This window comes from Camelus bactrianus, chromosome 23 (genome assembly GCF_048773025.1).
Source record: "Camelus bactrianus isolate YW-2024 breed Bactrian camel chromosome 23, ASM4877302v1, whole genome shotgun sequence".
NCBI lineage: Eukaryota > Metazoa > Chordata > Mammalia > Artiodactyla > Camelidae > Camelus > Camelus bactrianus.
Genome location: NC_133561.1, coordinates 21,324,674 through 21,344,526, shown reverse-complemented (window position 1 = coordinate 21,344,526; position 19,853 = coordinate 21,324,674). Strand labels below are relative to the sequence as shown.

The window sequence follows — 19,853 nt, the reverse complement described above, 5'->3', positions numbered from 1 at the left end:
ATGGATATCGGGGAAGAAAAGCGTTCCAACCTTGAGGTTCAGACTAGCAATTTCAGGACAGCCTTGAAAGGGTTTGAAAAATTGGTTGAACGTGTGGCTGCCCAGAAAAGAGATGAAAGAGCCGGCTTGTTTATCCAAAAAGAAGGTAAGATCGTAGCTCACAGGGCAGTCCTGCTGGGTCTGTTGATTAGAACTGGGAAAAGTTTTAAGCAATCAGAGAAGCAACATAGCTAATAGCAAAGATACTGACTGAGTGGCCTGAGTCCTCGTTCTGACTGTCCCTGACTGGCTAAGTAGACTTGGGGGAGCTCTTTTCATTTCTCTCAATGTTAGTTGTCTCTAATGTAAAATTGAGGGGTTGGATTAAATGACATCTAGGGGTTCTTCCGTGGGATCTACCATTTGATGGCTCTCCGGTTACCCCAGGCCTCTCAGTAGTGTGTAGTGACGAATAACAATCCATGTGAGCCCCTGCCATCTCTTTCCTTAAGGGTATCACAAGATCTTCAAGACTTTCATAAGCAGAAGAAAGGCTCCTACCTCACCATGATTCACTGTCTGAGCCTCTCCCCATGCCTCTAGGCTAGAATAATTTCCAGCATGCCAAGGTAAGGGGAAGGCGGTGAACAGTGGTCTGCCAGGACTGTTAGCAGCAGATGCCAACACAGAACTTGAAAGCACAGCACCGTGGTCAGGGGTGAAGGGGAGCGGTGCAGTGAGGGGCTTCAGAGCACTGAGGACAGTAGTGAAGAGGAAGGCTTAACAGCTGAGTAAAAGACTAACAGGACATATACAGCTTTTGCAAGGAAAGTAGCAGGACCCACAAAACTGCTAAAGGGACAGCATGGCCAGCCCCTTAATATGCGAGGCTGTGTAGTCATAAATAAGTGAAAATGTTGACTTTGGGTGTTCAAACCCAAACCAGTGTTATCTGAATAGCAGTTAAGAATTTACTAATCACTTTAATAAATATATTTAATTTTCATAACAATTCTAATAGACAAACATTACTATTATTGCTATTATCCCCATTTTATTTGTTAAAAAATGAGAGGTACAGATAAATCATCTTCCTAAGTTACTGAATTACTCTAAGTGTTAGAGCTGACTCATACATTTTAAGATATATGTGTGTGTGTGTATATATATGTTTACCTGATTGAGAACTTGGCTAGACTTTCTAAACTACTCAATAAGCTTTCATTTTTCCCTAGTCCAGTTTGTTCTACCTCTCTGTGTAACTGATTTTCCAAATCCTTGCCACTTTTTCTAAATCCCCTGTAGGATCTCACTTCCTCCAGCCAAGCTTCCAACATCCTACGTGAAAACAAGGTCAAAAGACAAGAATTCTCTCAAACTCCCTTTCCTCCACTTCCAAATTACCAGAATCATCACCTGTCCTTCCTTCCGTCCTCCTCCCCTCCGGAGCGATCACTTTACTTCTAACTCTAGCTCAGTCCTCCTTCACCTCTGATCTCACCTCAAGGTACTCATCATATTCCATTTCACAGACCTTCCCAAATATGACAAGCTTTTGCCCAGCTCAGTGTCCTTGTGTTCACTAGCCTCTGCCTAAATGTCTAGCTGTGCATATGACTGACTCCTTTTTGCTTATTTTTTTTCCCTCAGCTTTATTTTTTTAACTCATCCTTAGAGAGGGCTTCCCTCAGGTCCACCCCGAACCACCACCACTAGATAATTTTATCACAGCTCTCACTCCAAACTTAATGATTTTCATATTGTTACTGAAGTAAGACCTACATACAATAAAGCACAAAAAGTGCACTAATCCTAAGCATGTAACTCGATAAATTTGGACGCATGTAAACATACCTGTAATTCCCAAACAAGATCAAGACAGAGAACATTTCTAACATTCCAGAATGTTCTCTCATGCCCTTTTATACAGATAACCACTAATCTAATGCCCATCTCTAGTAATTAGTCTTGCCTGTCACAATCTGTAGATATTTTGTTTTTTCACTTTTTGATTTTCTTTCTCCCACTGGAATATAAACTACCCAAAGAGTCTTGTCTACCTAGTTTTCCATTCTAAATCCACTGTCTAGCTCAGTTCTGACACATAACAGATGCTCAATGTATTTCTGTGTCTAACTCTTTCTTGTCTTTAGGCTCAATAGCTAGACCCCAGCGAATCACGAAATTTGTCAAAATCAGTATTCAATCCATGACGTGGTTTGTGCGAGTGTGTTTACGGTGTCAAAGAATCAGTCAAGAACTGTTCTTTGGTCACTTCTCTCTTCCACTCAAGACTAACTCTGGCAAACACTTCTGATTAGCAAAATGTTTTCCCGATAGGAAAGAAGTAATTCACTTTCTTATCTTTGTGTTCCTGAATAACTCTTGAAATAATTAAAACAAAAGCTATGGAAGAGATACTAAACACCAAAGTAAAATACTTTCTTCTGACTAAGTAATATTTTAGCCAAGAGCCCAGTAACATTCCCAATGAATGAAAAGATCTTTAAAATTTAGAAGAATCTGGTTTTTATAGGTTGAAATGATAAAATGGATTAGCAAATAGAAAAAAGCAGCTGAAAAATGCAACATAGTCCTTGGAATGTTTTGACAGTGTTCCTGTGCTTTGTTTGATTGCAGATGCAACTGATTATGACAAGTTTTATGCAGCAGTACAGGAACTCTTCGGTCCAGAAGTGAAAAATCAAGATGTGAAATGCTTTTACAGGAAACTCTGCAACAACCCTGAAGCATCTATAGACTGGTGTGAGGTACTCATTTTTCATGTTTATATTATAAAATCCAGGTATTACTTTTCTTTGTTCAAAATAAATAAAGTGTTACTCCCCCAGGGGTTAGACCCACAGTGTGCGCGTGGCACATTTAAATGCCAACCCTCAGAAAGAAGCTCATTCTGCTTAGTCACTAATAAGCACCAGCTAGTCTTGAGTTTATGGGAAATACTGTGTGTTGTTAATTTATAAGAGTTTTACTTCTCTGTTTTCATAAGACAACTGAAAGACCGCTGTCTTATTTTTCAGATTCCTTAGAATCAATAATTTGACAGTTGATTCACAAATAAAAAGCCCTTTTCTTCTTCAGGATAGTCTTTCCTAGTAATTTACTTTCATGCCATACTTGGAGGGTAGGATTTGGAACAGTAAAACAGAAAAATTTAAATTCAAAAATTCTCCCGCAGAGGAATGAAAAATTTTGCCCAGGAAGATTTATGGGAAATGGGTAGGAGTAATTATTTGAGAGAGAGAGGCCAAACTCAGTGTTAGGGTTCTCAGTCTGAAGAAGGCTGATTTGATTTCCAAACAAGTGCCAGTTCTGAATTGAACTCCATCAGTCTGAGCAAGGACGCCAGCCTGGTACATTGGTTTAACCATCGGAAAGAAAAATCAATGACTGCTCAAAAATCATGCACCATCAGCATATGGAATGTTGAATATATTAAACTGCCTTCTGATATTTATAAAGCAAGGTGTTGACCGTTAATCCAAATTAAGATGTCAAATTCAACCAACATTAAATCTCTTACTTCACAGCCATTTCTGAGATACGGTGCATGTTTACACGTGTTGTTTGGGATTTCAGATCTTTGGATACTTCGCCTCTGAGAAAGATTCTCTTACTTCCCAAATGGATGAAGAAAATCTGGTTTTCCTTGTTTCTAGAAAACAGCGAGTTGTAATTTCAGGTGATACTTTAAATTTCCCAAATGAATTAATGTGGGTTTTAATATTTTCTCAAAAATAAATACTGGGACTATAACATTTCCATAGAACCATTTTTGGTCTTATGTACTTGATCAATACTTTATAACCAAAGAGAGAGAAGTGACAGTTTCAAATGCAGTATTGAAAGAAACTTGCAGTCGAGTTTGAAATATTATCATTGCTCTGAAGGACACTAAGTAGGGAATGTAAGAGGAAAAATTCACATTTTCCTGAAGGGGTTCAGATCTAAAATTAAAGCTCTCTACAGTGTTACCTCAATAATGCATACTCCGGTACCAAATACATTTTTTAAACAAATTCTTAAAATTAAATTTTCAAGTTTGCATAAATTAGAATTATTTCCCACACTCTCACCCTTGATTATCTTATGGAGGTTTAACCCTACACCTCTAAAACTGTGAATTTGGGTCCATCACAGAGGAGTATTAGCTTAAGAAGCCATCACTTTACATACACATTTGTTTTAAAATTTGAGCCTGAGCTCCAGGAACTCACTTCCCTCTCTCCTCTTGGCACTTTAGGTTTTCTTTCCTTTCTTCCCTCCAGAAAGGGAGAAGTCCAGGATGAGGAAAGGCAAACCCTGGAATCTGCCACTGTCCTCCAACATTTCATCTCAAATTCTGAAGTGAAATGAATAGTTTAGGTCAAAGCTGGTATTTCTGAAATAAGCCCCCAAACCTAATTCAGTCCCTTCTGAATGAAGCTGACCCTTGTCTTTGAGTCTTCCTGAGCCCAGCCACAGGCCTCACCAGGGCCTAACCTCTGGCCACCCTAACTATCATCAAAGATAGTTGATGCAAGGGAGCAAGGGAGCTCTTCCCGCTCCCCCGGCAAACATCATCTCTGAGCGAGGAGTGGCCAGTGAACAAAGGAGACATGCTGCCAGCATCCTAAGTTAGAACTTTGAAAGCAAATTTCTAGATGGCAGTTGGGTTCTGTAGCTCATTTATTCACTTGGTGAATATTTGTTAAGGTCTACTGTGTGGGCCAGGTCACCCTCTAAGTGCCAGAGACACAGCAGTGAACAATCTAAAAATCCCTGACCTCCTGGAATCTACATTCTAATGGGGAGAGACAGACAATAAAAGAAAATCAAAGAAGTAAATTATATAATATGTCAGATGGTCTTAAATGTGATAAAAAAAATAAGAAAGGAAGCAGGTTGTGGAGAAAAACAAAGCAGGGGTATGGGGAGTTGTTTTGGAGATGGGAACATGGTGTTGGGGTTTTAAATAGGGTGCTGGGGCAAGACCTGGAGGAGCTATGAGACCAAACCACACACTTCAAGTGGGAGTGCCGTGGGCTGGGGGCAGAGTAGTAGCAGATGAGGTGGGAGAGGCAACAGTGGCACGGGGACAGATGTCTAGGGCCTTGTGGCCACTCCAAAGACTTCTGAGTGGGATAGAAAGCTATGGGAGGGGTCCAGATAGCAGAGAGGCAGGACATGGGTTGCACTTCACATGTTTATTCTGGCTTCTACGATGAATACGGTCTTTAGAGGGGAAGGATTGAAAGCAGTGAGAATGATAGTGGCTTCAAATAGGATGGTATTCTCAGCCTTTTTTTCATTATTGACCATCCCCAAGGAGTCTTTTGAACCTTTTTTTCTAATTTCTGGCTCCTTTCATCCCAAATGCATTCCCAACCTCCTTATCCTCCTCCCCTAGACATTTAATTGCCTCTGACATACTGTGTATCTATGTACTGTAGGTATATCTGAGCTTTGGACACAAAGAGAGTAAGACTCATTCACACGCCCCACCAAGAACCAATCTGCACCCCCTGGGGGGCAATACTTCCTCAGTTGAGAATGCATATGGATAAGGGTGATAATATTGGAGTATGAGATTTGATTGCTTGCTTTTCCTCTCTAAGAGTTTACAATCGTAAAAACTCGAGTTAACCCCCCCTGGGAAGAGGCCCAATATGTGTGGCTTTATTATTCAGTACACAGGCAAAAAAAAAAAAGTATTTTTTTCAAAATGCATGAAGTTAAAAAAAAAAACCTTAATAATAGTATTAAGGTAGTTTCATTCTTTTGTACTAGAAAGCCCAAGAGAGTATTAGGTTTTTATTCTACATAAATCATAATGACAGTTCAAAGAAAGAATTCCTGAGATGCAAAGATCTTAAAATAGAAGTGATTCTAAAAGACGTTTGGAAAACTCATTCTGTGAAATGTGCACATGGGGGTGGAGGCTGGGGTATGCATCTTGCTTTCCTCTGGGGATTCATGTATCACATCTAGTTGGAAAGCACTGTCAGGTCAGATTAGTTTCTCTAAGGATAATTAAAAAGCAAAGTTGCTCATTTTTATGGTTTTATTTTAGTTTACTTTTTAAGTAACTAGAGCCTTTCTAACAAAAAAAAAGTTGTTTGTTTTCTTTTTCTTTTCTTTTTAAACAAAACTAACAAGTGACTTTCAGGATCTTTGCCGCTGGGACTGAAAGTGAGTGTTGTGCCATTGACAGGCAGCAGAAGACGAGATGTGATCAAGGGCATTGTCAAGGTTCCTCAGCTGGATTTACTAATTACAGCTTCTCAGAAAGGACTGATAACAATCTTTAATGGCCAGGTAATTTGAAAGCTTGGATTCCGTCCTCTTTTCTTCATCCCTTTCTCTCTTCTGTTTTGTTTATACATTATGCCTCTATATCAGATGCAGCTGAAACTATAGTCATATTTCTGATTTATTCCAAAAAAACAAAACCAAGTATTCCTAAAATGAGGAGCTTGCTGAACCCCAGAGCAATTTTCGAGATTTTTGGTAATTGCATGTGGCATTGCTCCTCGGGATGCCATATTGAACCATGTGGCATCAGCACCGTTAAAAGAGGATCCTTGGTAATTTCTCAGATAAAACTATAAAAACTCACCAGTCAAGTAATTTTTGTCATAATCCCACAAAACAATGAAAGGTCCTAACAAGAACCTTGTACTTGAAGTTAAAAAAAAGAAGGCTCAAATTCTAGCCCCTCTATTTTACTAGCTAGATGTTAAGTAGGGAACTCGATGAGCCAACTTAGATCTTTTCATGTCTTTTTTTTCACATCTATAAAATGAGGACAATAGGATCAGTCCCCTCTCCCTCAGAGGATTACAGTGAAGGTCAGACAAGATGATGAATGTGGTGGAAACACTTTCAGGCGTTGCTATTATTAATGTCATTTCTTTCTAAATTTATGTTTTGGACTTATTTTCAAACTATGAGAGATTTTAATGGCATGTATGATGATATAGTCTACATCGTGTTTCACCATGAAAATAAACGCTTGGTGATCAGTATCAAAAAAGAGTTCGAGTTACTCATTTATTTCCAAGTAGAGGCAAGCTTTATACACATAAGATATACTTAAAATGATAACCAATGATTAAAATTTCAACAATAATTTTCAGCCTTTCAGTGATTTACATCATAGGCGGCCAGATTCAGTTAGAGGAGAGGCTGGCCTGCACCCAGAGGCGCAGCAGGAGGTTCAGAGTGTAGGTGTGCAGACTAGCTTTCCTGCCCAGCTGTGCCTGTTATTTTTTTTATCTCTGGTGCCCAGTTCCTCCTCATCCAGATCAGAGAACATCCCTCCCTAGGTAGTTGCGCTGTTTACATGAGTTAATAAATATAAAGCACTCAACATCATCGTAAGCATTTAGTAACTGGTGGTGTGACTACAGTTATGAACAAATACTGTGAAAATAAAAATGGATTTGCCTCATCTAAGTATGAAAACCTTCCTCAAGCTCTTTTTCTTGGTGCATTATTTCCCTTCTCATTTTTTAACCTCTATTTCCTCAAAAATAGAACTAATGTGGTAGCTAAAGAAAAACAGTGAGAAGGAACAATGATCTTTAGAATGAAATAGTTCAGGATTATGTGAAATAAGTGGGATGGCATTATCACAGATCCAGGGATGTATCACACACACATTCACTCACACATGTAAAGGTACACATGTGTAGGCACACACATGTATAGGCACACACATGTATGGGTACACACATGTATACTCACAAACATGCAGATGCTCACATCTGTTTCTTAAAAGATAATACAATTGGAGAGAAAAGATTGCTAAAAAAATTACTTTAAGATTTAGTACACCAGGAATGAATAGTATTTTGAATGCTGCATGCCTTAAAAATAAGATAGTACATTCTATGAGAAAAGTAATTTGGTAAGGAGGATCACAGGAATGATTTATTAAAAGATAGCCATTAATAATGCAAAATATCTTATACTCACAGTTTTGGCTTGATCTGAAGTAGAACAAATACATTGAAAAATTTTCAGGGTGCTCTCTGGAGGGCTTGGTAATGTACACTGTAAATATCCTGCAAAAAAAGGGCTAGATTTTAAAAATTCAGAAAATATCTCTAAGGATTACAACACTTTTAGAGTGGATAAGAGAACTTTAAACTTGAAGTGACTTCCATTAAAGAGGGAGATAGAGAAATAGAGGAGGAATTTCTTGAAGCGCTTTATTTTTCCCATCTAGAAAAAAGTTCCTGGTTGGAAAAGCATTTTTGAACTCTTCAGATGAAAGACAGTCTACAATGACCACAATTGACGCTTTTAGTGATCTCCTGGATTTATTTTTTTCCTTTTCACATGATCTGTCCTTCTTGGCAATCATTTTCTAGACTTTCCCCAAGACCATTTGAGCATGCAAAATTAACCAGGTCATTAATATACTTTGGACACTTACCTTTACCTTAGGAGCAATTAACATGCCTTAAAGGTATTAAAAAGCTGCTCGTGTACATACTAGCTCTGCTTGGATAAACCTATGATCCTCAATGAGCATAGTACTGAGGGTACGGTATCCATTCAGTAGATACTTACTGAGTAAAAGAGGAAGCCCACCGGATAGAATGTTCTTAAATCTCAGTAACTTGACAGATAACTTTCAAATGCAATGCTTTTTTTCTATATCAATCTATCTTCGTATTGACCTATTTAGCATTCTTGCTGTTGCCGTTAGTATTATTTTGCATCTCCAGATTTTGTTATCAAATGTTGCTCTGAATAGCTAAAGAATGTGAGGCAGTTTGCAAATAGAAGGAACAAAAAGTTTTTGTTCCTAGTAAAGTTTTAAGACTAAGAGCACAATGACCAGGCTTAAAGACAAGCCACAGAAGCATAAACTTGCCCAAAACGAACAGTGCATTATTCCACAGAGCTAGAGCTTTCAGGGGAGACTCACAGAAGGTAGAAATGACTAACGAGATTAAACCAAGGAGATACTGTGTTGCCTTAGAGCCAATATTTTCATTCTAAACTGTAGTGCCAACTAGCATTCATTAGTCTCTCCCTTTTTTTATAGATGAAAGTTCAGACCAGCACCAAAATTACAGTAAGTACCTTTTAAAAATTCCTAATTAAGTTAAACTGAGGGCTATGATGATGGTTCCTCCATAACTAATCAAGATCTCAATCAATGAAGAGCCTGAATAGGCCCTGAGAAAAAGATGTTTTCATAGGTTACGTTTTATCTTTATTGACTAGGCTCCAAACTAAACCTTGAGCAACAGCAAAGAGGACCCAGCTCTTGCTTTTTGAGTTGATATGATTGCAGAGAATTTCTTGGAAACTGATTACTCCTTGGAAGCTTCCATTTAAAAGCCTCACCTGTTTTTCTAAGCACTCACTGTTGAGGAATATAAAAAATAGACAAAACCCATGTTGTGAGAACAAGGCAATAACCAATGGAAATTATTTGAAAACATTTTATTTTAAACTTGAAAACAGCATAAAAAACTAGAGTGCAATTTTGTAATTTATTTAATCCATATTGTTAATTGGAACAGTAATCTTGTGGCAGATGTAAAGCTATGGTGACTTACTCTCAGAATCCCACTGTGGCTTTATGAGAGATGGGAATGATTGACTTTTACCCTGTTTGCATGCACTGAACTGCACTGAACTTCAAAGGAGGGTGCCAGGCACCTGGCAGAGGAGTCTCTGAGCCTCTTTTTCTTAAACTGAAAAACAAACAAACAAAAACTTGTCAGAATTCCTAACCGATTTTACAGAAGACTCACGGGCATGCCTGAAACACATGCTACAGTTTCTGGCACAGGAGGCACTCACAGGCGGGAGCCATTGTTCTCGTTCAGCAGTGTATTGTCAGTGACATGACGGATCTAGCCCCGCCAACCTGGTGACTGTAGGAAGACACAAGGGAGACTCATTGCCCTCAACTTGATCACTGATCAGATGTTCACGAAGGTCTTTTCCAGCTAAAAAGTCTAAGCATAAGGACAGGGCCAGAGAACTTGCTTAATCAGTGCCTAAATCTAGTCTCCCTGAGTTCCTGTGAAGAAGTGTTCTCACCTGAATGAACAGTGCACAAAGATGACTGCTCGGCCAGTGGCTGTGCACTTCCAGGGAACTGCTCCAGGCTCTGGCTGTGTCATTCATTCTCCAGCTGATGGTGCTGAGAAACTCATGGTGAGAGTGAAAGGGAAAAAGATGAGAGCCTCTACTCAAGACATCAAAGAAGAGACTTTGTGAGGCTCCTCTGCAAATAAGGGGGAAATGGGGCTTTTAATGTAACTAATCTACTATTTAGTAACCATCATTCTGTGACAGGACAAAACACTATATATCCCAAAACAAAGCATTCTAATTCTGTGTTTGTCTATCAGGATACCTCCTGGATCACAGGATGTGATTACCTCTCTCAGCTGAAACGAATTGTTGCTACTACCGAAAGGACCATTGTCGTCTGGGATTATAAAGCTCAAGGAAGCAGCCAGGCATGTGCCAAGAGAAATAATCAGAGAAACTGGATTGTCTTTTTCATACTGGTAGTTTATGAGCAACCCACTTTCTCTATTGAATATCAGTTTCCTCATATATAAAATGGGGGTGTTTAACTAAAATTATCAAGTCCAGCATTAATATTCTGTGAGTCTAATTAAAAAGGAATGTTCTTTCCATTTAGTGTATGTTTGTTTCGGTTTTTAAATTTTTATTTATTTTTCATTTATTCTTTAATTTTGTTGGGGGGCGGTAAATAAGTTTATTTATTTTAATGGAGGTACTGGGGATTGAACCCAGGACCTTGTGCATACTAGGCATGCACTCTACTGCTGAGCTACACCCTCCCCTGTTTTGTTTTTGAGAGAGAGAATGATTAGTTCCTTTCTTCTTTTATACCTTTCTCTGAATCCAAGTATTAGCTTTTTGATTATGCTCACGTTATCCAATTCTTTCTCTCCAGTCCAGCTTCATTTGGTAAGAAAATTACTAAAATTAAATGCCTAATTCTGGCAAAAAAAAAAAAAAATCCAATGGAGCAGATGTTAATGTTAATCCCTTCAGTAGCTGAGATGTTACTACTTAACCGATTTACAATATTTACTGAATGGATGGACCTGGAGAATGTTATTCTAAGTGAAGTAAGCTATAGGAGAAAGAAAAATACCACATGATATTACTCATATGTGGAATCTAAAAAGGAAAAAAAGGAACTTATTTGCAAAACAGAAACGGACTCATAGACATAGAAAACAAACTTACGGTTACCAGGGGGTAAGGGAGTGGGAAGGGATAAATTGGGAGTTCGAGATTTGCAGATACTGACTGGTATATATAAAATAGATAAACAGGTTTATACTGTATAGCACAGGAAATTATATTTGATATCTTGTAGAAGCTTATGGTTAATAAGTTATTAATTAAGGCTTACGGTTTCACAACTTATTAAAGGGAGCTTTCTGTTTCCAGGAAAACTATTTTGTCATAAAACCTATGGACCATTGCCTCCTCTGTGTGTGTGTAGTGTCTCTGCCTGGCCAGCTCTGCCGAGATGACATCCTCTTGGGGGATGATGGTGGTTTTGTGAACAAATTCACAGTAAATAGCAATGACTTTGGACTAAAACAGGCAAAATACAAAAAAAAATTACAAAGTCAGGTCTTAGATGCAAAGAACTTTAAAAGGTAAGAGTGTTACATGGATAGTCCAACTGTTTTTAATATAGACATTGTTCAAGTATTTATGTAGTGAAAATAATGTGCCAGACCCCATGGTAGAGATTTTAAATACAAAGCTGAAAAAGAAATGTTTCTTATCTCAAAGAACTTCCAATATAATAGGAAAGACAGACAATTGAAATTAGCAACTGAAATTCCTATTTTAAAGGCTATTAAAATCTATAGGTACTTGAATGAATTAAAGAGTTCAATGAAAAATTAAATCATGAAAAAATGTAAAAGATACATATGACTGTTTACTAGTACTTAAATATGGAAGATTTTAAACATGAAAACAATGGATATAGAATTCAGAGAAAAAGGTTGATAGATCTGACTATACCCAAACATCAAATGATAACATTTTAAAAGTAAATGACAAACTGGAATAAATATTTATTACAAATATGACAGACAGTGGGTTAATATTCTTTAATAAGTGTTAGAATTCAATTAAAAAACAATAATTCCTCAAGATAAAAATTGGCAAAGGCCATGAACAGATAGTTCACACACATGAACACACAGTACAAATAGTCAATAAACATTTCAAAATGATCATCTGGCAAAAATGCTAACAACAGTACAAAAACAGACATATGGACCAATGGGACAGAATAGAGAGCCCAGAAATGAACCCACAAACTTTTGGTCAACTAATCTTCGACAAAGGAGGCAAGAACATACAATGGAATAAAGACAGTCTCTTCAGCAAATGGTGTTGGTAAAACTGGACAGCAGCATGTAAATCAATGAAGCTAGAACACTCCCTTACATCATACACAAAAATAAACTCAAAGTGGATCAAAGACTTAAACATAAGACAAGATACAATAAACCTCCTAGAAGAAAATATAGGCAAAACATTATCTGACATACATCTCAAAAATGCTCTCCTAGGGCAGTGTACCCAAGCAATAGAAATAAAAGCAAGAATAAACAAATGGGACCTAATGAAACTTACAAGCTTCTGCACAGCAAAGGAAACCATATGTAATACAAAACGACAACCTACAGAATGGGAGAAAATTTTTGCAAATGAAACCAACAAAGGCTTGATATCCAGAATATATAAGCAGCTCAATCCAATCCAAAAATGGGCAAAAGACCTAAACAAACAATTCTCCAAGGAAGAAATACAAATGATCAATAGGCACATGAAAAAAATGCTCAATGTCACTAATTATCAGAGAAATGCAAATCAAAACTACAATGAGGTATCACCTCACACCAGTCAGAACGGCCATCATTCAAAAGTCCACAAACGACAAATGCTGGAGAGGCTGTGGAGAAAAGGGAACCCTCCTACACTGCTGGTGGGAATGTGGTTTGGTGCAGCCACTGTGGAAAACAGTATGGAGATTCCTCAAAAGACTAGGAATAGACTTACCATATGACCCAGGAATCCCGCTCCTGGGCATATATCCAGAAGGAAATCTACTTCAGGATGACACCTGCACCCCAATGTTCATAGCAGCACTATTTACAATAGTCAAGACATGGAAATAGCTTAAATGTCCATCAACAGATGACTGGATAAAGAAGATGTGGTATAGTTATACAGTGAAATACTATTCAGCCATAATAACCGACAACATAATGCCATTTGCAGCAACATGGATGTTCCTGGAGAATGTCATTCTAAGTGAAGTAAGCCAGAAAGAGAAAGAAAAATACCATATGAGATTGCTCATATGTGGAATCTAAAAAAAAAAAAAAAAACCAAAACATAAATAAAAAACAGAAACAGACTCATAGACATAGAATACAAACTTGTGGTTGCCAGGGGGTAGGGGGGTGGGAAGGGACAGACTGGGATTTCAAAATGTAGAATAGATAAACAAGATTATACTGTATAGCAGGGAAATATATATAAGATCTTGTGGTAGCTCACAGCGAAAAAAAAAATGTGACAATGAATATATATATGTTCATGTATAACTGAAAAATTGTGCTCTACACTGGAATTTGACACAACATTGTCAAATGACTATAACTCAATAAAAAAATGTTTTAAAAAATGCTAACAACAGTTACCTCCAACTGATGGGTGATTATCGGTGATTTCGATTGCCTGCATTATAATTGTAGTGTTTTTGAAGTTTTTTAGAGTAAGACATATTATTTTTATTAGCAGAAAAACAAATTTTGTACTAAATATAACATCTTTATTAATCAAAGAAATACAATGTAAAATCAGATACAATTCTCACCTATAAAATTAGAAAAGGTTAAAAATGGGTATAACACTGTGAGATAGGCATTCTCACATACTGCTGGTGGCGAAAGTGTGAGTTGAATCCCTTTCTGGAAAACAGTTTAGGCAACTGCATCAAGTGCCTTAATTTATAAACATTATAAACATTTATACATTGAGACGAGTGATCCCTGTGTATTTAAAAATATGATTACCAGTGTGGCCGACAAGAGAATGATTAATTTAAATAAGTAATCATTTAAATAATACAGATATTATGTAAATGTGTAATGTAAATTCTATAAATATATTTACATATTTTATAAATATGTCATACATATGTAATATATTTATATGTAAAATATATTTTTGTCAGAATCCTAAAAATATTTAAGATATCAAGGGCATTTAATAAAACAAAACATAGTATAACCATATTACAGAATGCCACACACCTCCATTAAACTGTTTTGAAAAACATTTAATAATATGGAAAATGTTCATTATATAATATTAAGTAAAAATATTTTTATTTTTCTATGTGTATTTGTATCCATTTTTATTTAAAAAATACATAGATGTCTGTATGTGTGTGTGTGTGTGTGTGTCTTTGTAGTTCTTCTTAGAAAAATACTAGGATGCAGGGTATAGCTCAAGCAGTAGAGTGCGTGCTTAGCATACACAAGGTCCTAGGTTCAATCCCTAGTACTTCCTCTAAAAATAAATAAGTAAACCTAATTACCTACCCCCACCAAAAAAAAAAAGATGACAAATATATTTTTAAAAGAGCTATAAATTATAAATAAATAAACAAACAAACAAACAAATAAATAGAATATAAAGTTTCCAAAATGTTAACAATGATTCTCTTTGAACTTCAGAGTGGTGATTTTTATTTTCTTCTTTATGTTTTTTTACTTTCTAAATTTTGTACAAAATTTTCCTTTTAGAATAAGAAAAAAACTTTAAATAACACACGATTATACTTTGTTACTAATATAACAAATATTTTATACCAGAGTTAAAATATGTAGTTAAAAGCTCATTATATCTGTTGCTACGACATTATATCTGAAGTACGACTAGCCCATTGCTGGAACCCTAAGAATGACAATAATTAAAGTATCTGGCTCCACTGTCTATCATTCGTATATAAGCAGTATTCCTTAGTTACACCAAAGTTCTAGACTCTGGTGGAGGACCTCCCCAATATGTGATGTGCTGCTCTACCTACTGTCAAGAACTTTATTCCAATTATGGTAGGCTCTTAGAATAGATGCTGAGACATGAATCTTCTCTTTACTGAGATATGTGTCACCTGTCAGAAAATTCCACGGCCTGTGTTCCATCTCTATTTCCATTAGACAGAAATGTTAGAAATGAGATTAGGGATCTGAGGAATTTGAGGAAGCTGAGTACAGTTAAATGAATGCTAATTCACATTGGTTCTTTTGTAGACGATTTAATCATGCAGCTGATCATTATGTACATGACTTAAATTCGAGACTGAAGTGTATGTATAGGCTGAGTGTTGAGGCATTTTCTTACACCAAGCGGTCCTCAGACCCAACAGCATGAAAAGTATTAAGGCTAAAGGGGTAATTAAATTCTGGAGCCATCAAAGTTTTCCTGCAGTTGATATCTACATCATTCATTCACTGACTGCATAGGGGTGGGGGTGATGTAGGTGGCAAGCACTGGTGTGCAAAACATTGTGGAAATTAAAGAAAGAAGTTGCCAGTATCCAGAGCTAAAATTGAACACAATCTGGCATGGAAAAATAAATCTCTCTCCCCACTCTGTTTAATCCAGTATTGTCAAACTTTCCTGCCTTGAGTTACGAATATGTCTATTTCCCAACTACACTCTAAGGAACTTGAGGATAAGAATTTTACCTTAATCAACTTTATGCCCCTGGTACCTGGGATATGATGGGTGCTCAATAAATACTTGTGAATAAGGAAACAAATATACTGTAAAATATGAGTAAATAAAATACCATGAAGATGGCTTCTTCCAGGTTAAGACAAGAAGAATTTTATGGCAGAAGTTTTGGACTCTGATGCTAAGCCTCTCCCTCAAGTGTGCTGTGTACTGATGAGCAAGCCTTTGACAAAGAATATGATGGCTGTCCTAGCCTCAGCTTCACTGGTGATCCGGGATTACAAACTTCTTAGTTCTTCAGTTTTGACTATTCATGGGAAATATGAAAATGAATTGACTCATATAAAATAAAAAATAACAAAACACAATCCTCCATTTGGATGATCAGAACTTTTTCAGTAGGGTAAGGATGATAGTGTCAATATTGGACTGGGATTCTTCTAGATTCTTCCTTTAATTCTGATTCTGTAGCTCAAAATCTGATGATAAACTTTTACTTCTTTCATTTAAACTATGCTGGATGATGAACTTACAGTTAAACAGTTGAAAGTGGTATAATGCATAGGACAGCTTTACCATAGCTCAGAGTTGTGATTTGGTTAAAGGGAAAATGAAATACCAAATAGAAACTCAACATGATGTGTTTGTGAGTCTAATATAAGCTCTCTTTCTTCCTTTGAATTCCCAGCGTTAAAAGGAAGCTACATAATGACTGGGTTATGAAAGTTAGATATATTCCAGCCCTAAATTGCTTTGGATCCTGCTCCTTAGACAGTACTCATTCACTAGTTTTGGAATCCTTGAAGAGACTTGAGGATAATTTGTAAGTACAATAGTTTATATATATAAACATTCTATGACTTTCAGGTATTTTCCAGTTGATAAACCCATGGCAGCCTTGGAGCTTTGAAACTGGTTTTTAGAAATATCAGGTGTTAAGTATCCCATTTGTTCGACGAGATTAATTAGATTTTCAGGAGGCAGCTGAAGTAACACAAATCTGAACATGATGTGTCCTGCTAGCAGCAATTTCTGTCATTTGTTGTGTGTTGCTGTGATCTATTAAAGTAAATCAATATAGGTGTACTTGCATATTCCAAATATAGTTCTTCCGTAAAACTTTATACATGAAAAATCATTCTTACAGGTTAATTGACTAGCCAGTAGCCTTGTGAGTATTTGTAACACAAAACCATTATGTTCCATGTATAATAAATACACAAAGAGGCTTATAGACAGCTGAGTTTAAATAGTATGTAATCTTATTTTCTATCTAGTTAAATATTTAATAGTTACATTGATATATACTAAGAGTTTACTAATGTATAGTAACTATAAAACAGCTGTTGTATTTTAGTTTTTCTCAACTGCAGGGTTGAGGACTGGATTTCTCTTTAAACAAAAACAATGCAAATGCTGTCTTAATATCATGTTATAGAGTAAGTAGATTCTGTGGGTCAGGGAGAATTTAACCATTTTACTTATAATATTTTCTGTGGATAAATGGATGTGTAACAACTTAGAAATAAGCCTCTTGAATATAATCTATCTATAAGTTGGAATTAGCTTTATAAAGAAAAACACACAAGCTTTACTTCTAATTTGTGTTTCCCAGGCCTGTCAGAGAGTTTTCCATGCCAAGAGGAGCAAACGCTTTTTGTTACTGTGTAAAAGCGAATGTGATTGTCACTGGAGGTAAGACAGTTCATGTTATACAGAGATTTTCTACTTTGCAAACAGTGCTGTCCCTAATTAACACAGTTAAAGAATTTTCATACAGTTATAGCATTTTACTGCTGGATAAACCTTTTAGAGAATTTAAAAATTTGTATAAATTTTTCCTTCACAATGCACACCAGACACAGTTTTTTAGCTTAAGAGACCTGGACACTTCTCAGGTGGAAGTTGTCTATTCAATCCTCCTTCATGTAAAATACAAGTCATAGATTTTCTTCTGGGGACAGCCCGGTCTCATCCTCCAGGAGTGATAATGCCTATTTCAGCAGGGATCCTGGCCAACATTATCTAGGATGATTTGTGGGCCTGTGGCTTAGGGTTCTGAACATACCTGAGAAATGTGATACTTCTTGGCCACAGCCAGTGAAAAGCAAATGCAAGCAAGCTGCTGCATTATTGGAATTATTCAGTTTGAATCATATAACTGATAACCAGTTTCAATAAGTATAAAATGACACTGTTTTAATTTAATTTATATGATAGCCAATGCTGTGGAGCATTTTCTCCTATGTAAGCTAATTGTATCTCCTGTGAATTGTTTGACTATATCTTTTACCCATGATTTATTATAATTCTGATATTAAAAATTAAAATTTAATAAAAAGTTTATTTTCATATATGTTTATATATACATCCAATTTTATCATAAAACTGCCAGCTGTTCACCAACCTATATTATCTCTTTTTTTAAATCTTATTTTTAATTGAAATGCAATCGACTTACAATGTTAATTTGAGGTATACAGCAAAGCAACCAAACCTATATTATCTCTTACTTGATATACACCTAGACTACATTCCCTAGACTCTCTGTACATTCAACATAGCACACTGTAATTTCTTGATAAAAGTACGTTTTAGAACAGTGATCTTTGTATTTGGGCAACATTTATAATATATTTTTACATGTGTATCAAAGATAAAAATTAGTGATAGTGATTCTTTCTTTGTTGGAAAAAAGCATTTCCTGAAAATATTTCCAAGTGTTTAAATATAAATGGAAAAATGTTAATTCTCAACTCTGAAAATAGAGTCTGTAAGAGAGAAAAATAAGCTAACAGTGACAATCTATAGGGAGTGGAACTAGAATTTTATAGGGGAAAAGAATACATTTTTACAGTAAATATATCCTTCCATATTGTTTAAATCCTTTACTATGTACCCATATGATTGTAACAATTAAGAAAATAGTATCTATGCCATGATAGTAACTCCACAGAAATTTTGTGTGCTCATGGGTATGTGCTAGAAGGAAAGAAGGAAAAATGAAAAGAGTTGATTTGTTATAATGGTAAAAATTATGTGCAACTTTCCACTTCCTTTGATTCCCTTTATTCTTACAATGTTTGCATAATTTAAGAATGTGAAAACAAAGGAACAGCTGCCTTCAGTATCTGGGAAGTAAATGAAGTATAAATAATACATTAATGCCTGAATGAGTAGGGAAGTGTTAAGTCAAGAAAAAGACTCATAAAATATTTATGAAATTCACATTTAAGTGTGCAAATACAACTATTACAAAACAGCCTTGACAAGAAGATGCAGATCCAAAACAAGGCTAGACTCGTAGCCAGTCCATCGGGGATGGCATCCTGGAAGAAACAGGCTGTGATTTGATACTAGAAGGAAGATAAGGATATGATTAAGGGTGAGAGAGACTCTCTAAACTTTGACCACCTGTATCCCTGAGAATGTAAGTAGTCTCCTACATCCTTCTTTCAGGAGACGATAAAGTGCTCCGGCTGTGGCATCCCAGCATCAGCACCAAGCCAGTGGGGAAACTTGTGGGGCACACGTTCAGCATCACCGACATCGTAACAAATGAGAAGGACCAACATGTAATCAGCCTTTCTTCCGCAAAGGTAACAAAAAGAGAACAACAAAAATGAAAAAGAGCAATTCCTTCCCTTAAAGTCAACTATTGGAAAATCTAGAATACATACAATTTTTGACTGAAATAGCTGATAGTCACTGAGAAAAATATTGTCAATGTGGAAAGGGCAATGATCTCACTGTTCTGTTTCTATTGATCTCAGCATGAGAAAGAACATGTTTAAAGACAAGAGTAAAAGTAATGAGTGAAAAATACAGCATTGGGAAGAGAGCCATTATCCTCAATAGAAAAACACAAGCTGGCCCTCCTGTCATCATTAAAGACAAAAAATAGGGATTTCTGTTATCATTGCTCTTACTATACTGTATTTTAAATGTTCTAACCAATGTAATAAAACAAGGAAAAATGATTCATGAATATTAGAAATGAGGTGACTGCATTATTATATTTGCAAATAATGTGATTACTGGAAAAATTTAATAAAATCAGCTTACAATTTTTAGAG

General features: G+C 36.3%; 1 protein-coding gene and 1 long non-coding RNA gene across 2 annotated transcripts in view; one reads left to right on the top strand and one right to left on the bottom strand.

The window, feature by feature from the left end:
• The window catches only part of WDR64 (WD repeat domain 64), a 60,268-nt gene continuing 40,415 nt past the window's right edge, over nt 1-19,853 (top strand). The window contains exons 1-10 of the mRNA XM_010973441.3: nt 1-145; nt 2,620-2,750; nt 3,580-3,682; nt 6,194-6,297; nt 9,041-9,070; nt 10,365-10,475; nt 11,449-11,663; nt 16,466-16,600; nt 17,393-17,472; nt 19,237-19,376. Coding sequence (XP_010971743.2) covers nt 1-145; nt 2,620-2,750; nt 3,580-3,682; nt 6,194-6,297; nt 9,041-9,070; nt 10,365-10,475; nt 11,449-11,663; nt 16,466-16,600; nt 17,393-17,472; nt 19,237-19,376 — 1,194 coding nt within the window. The remainder of the gene's footprint in view (nt 146-2,619; nt 2,751-3,579; nt 3,683-6,193; nt 6,298-9,040; nt 9,071-10,364; nt 10,476-11,448; nt 11,664-16,465; nt 16,601-17,392; nt 17,473-19,236; nt 19,377-19,853) is intronic.
• The window catches only part of LOC141574764 (uncharacterized), a 54,055-nt gene continuing 40,505 nt past the window's right edge, over nt 6,304-19,853 (bottom strand). Inside the window, exon 4 of the long non-coding RNA XR_012501847.1 lies at nt 6,304-8,048. This is a non-coding gene — a long non-coding RNA (uncharacterized LOC141574764). The remainder of the gene's footprint in view (nt 8,049-19,853) is intronic.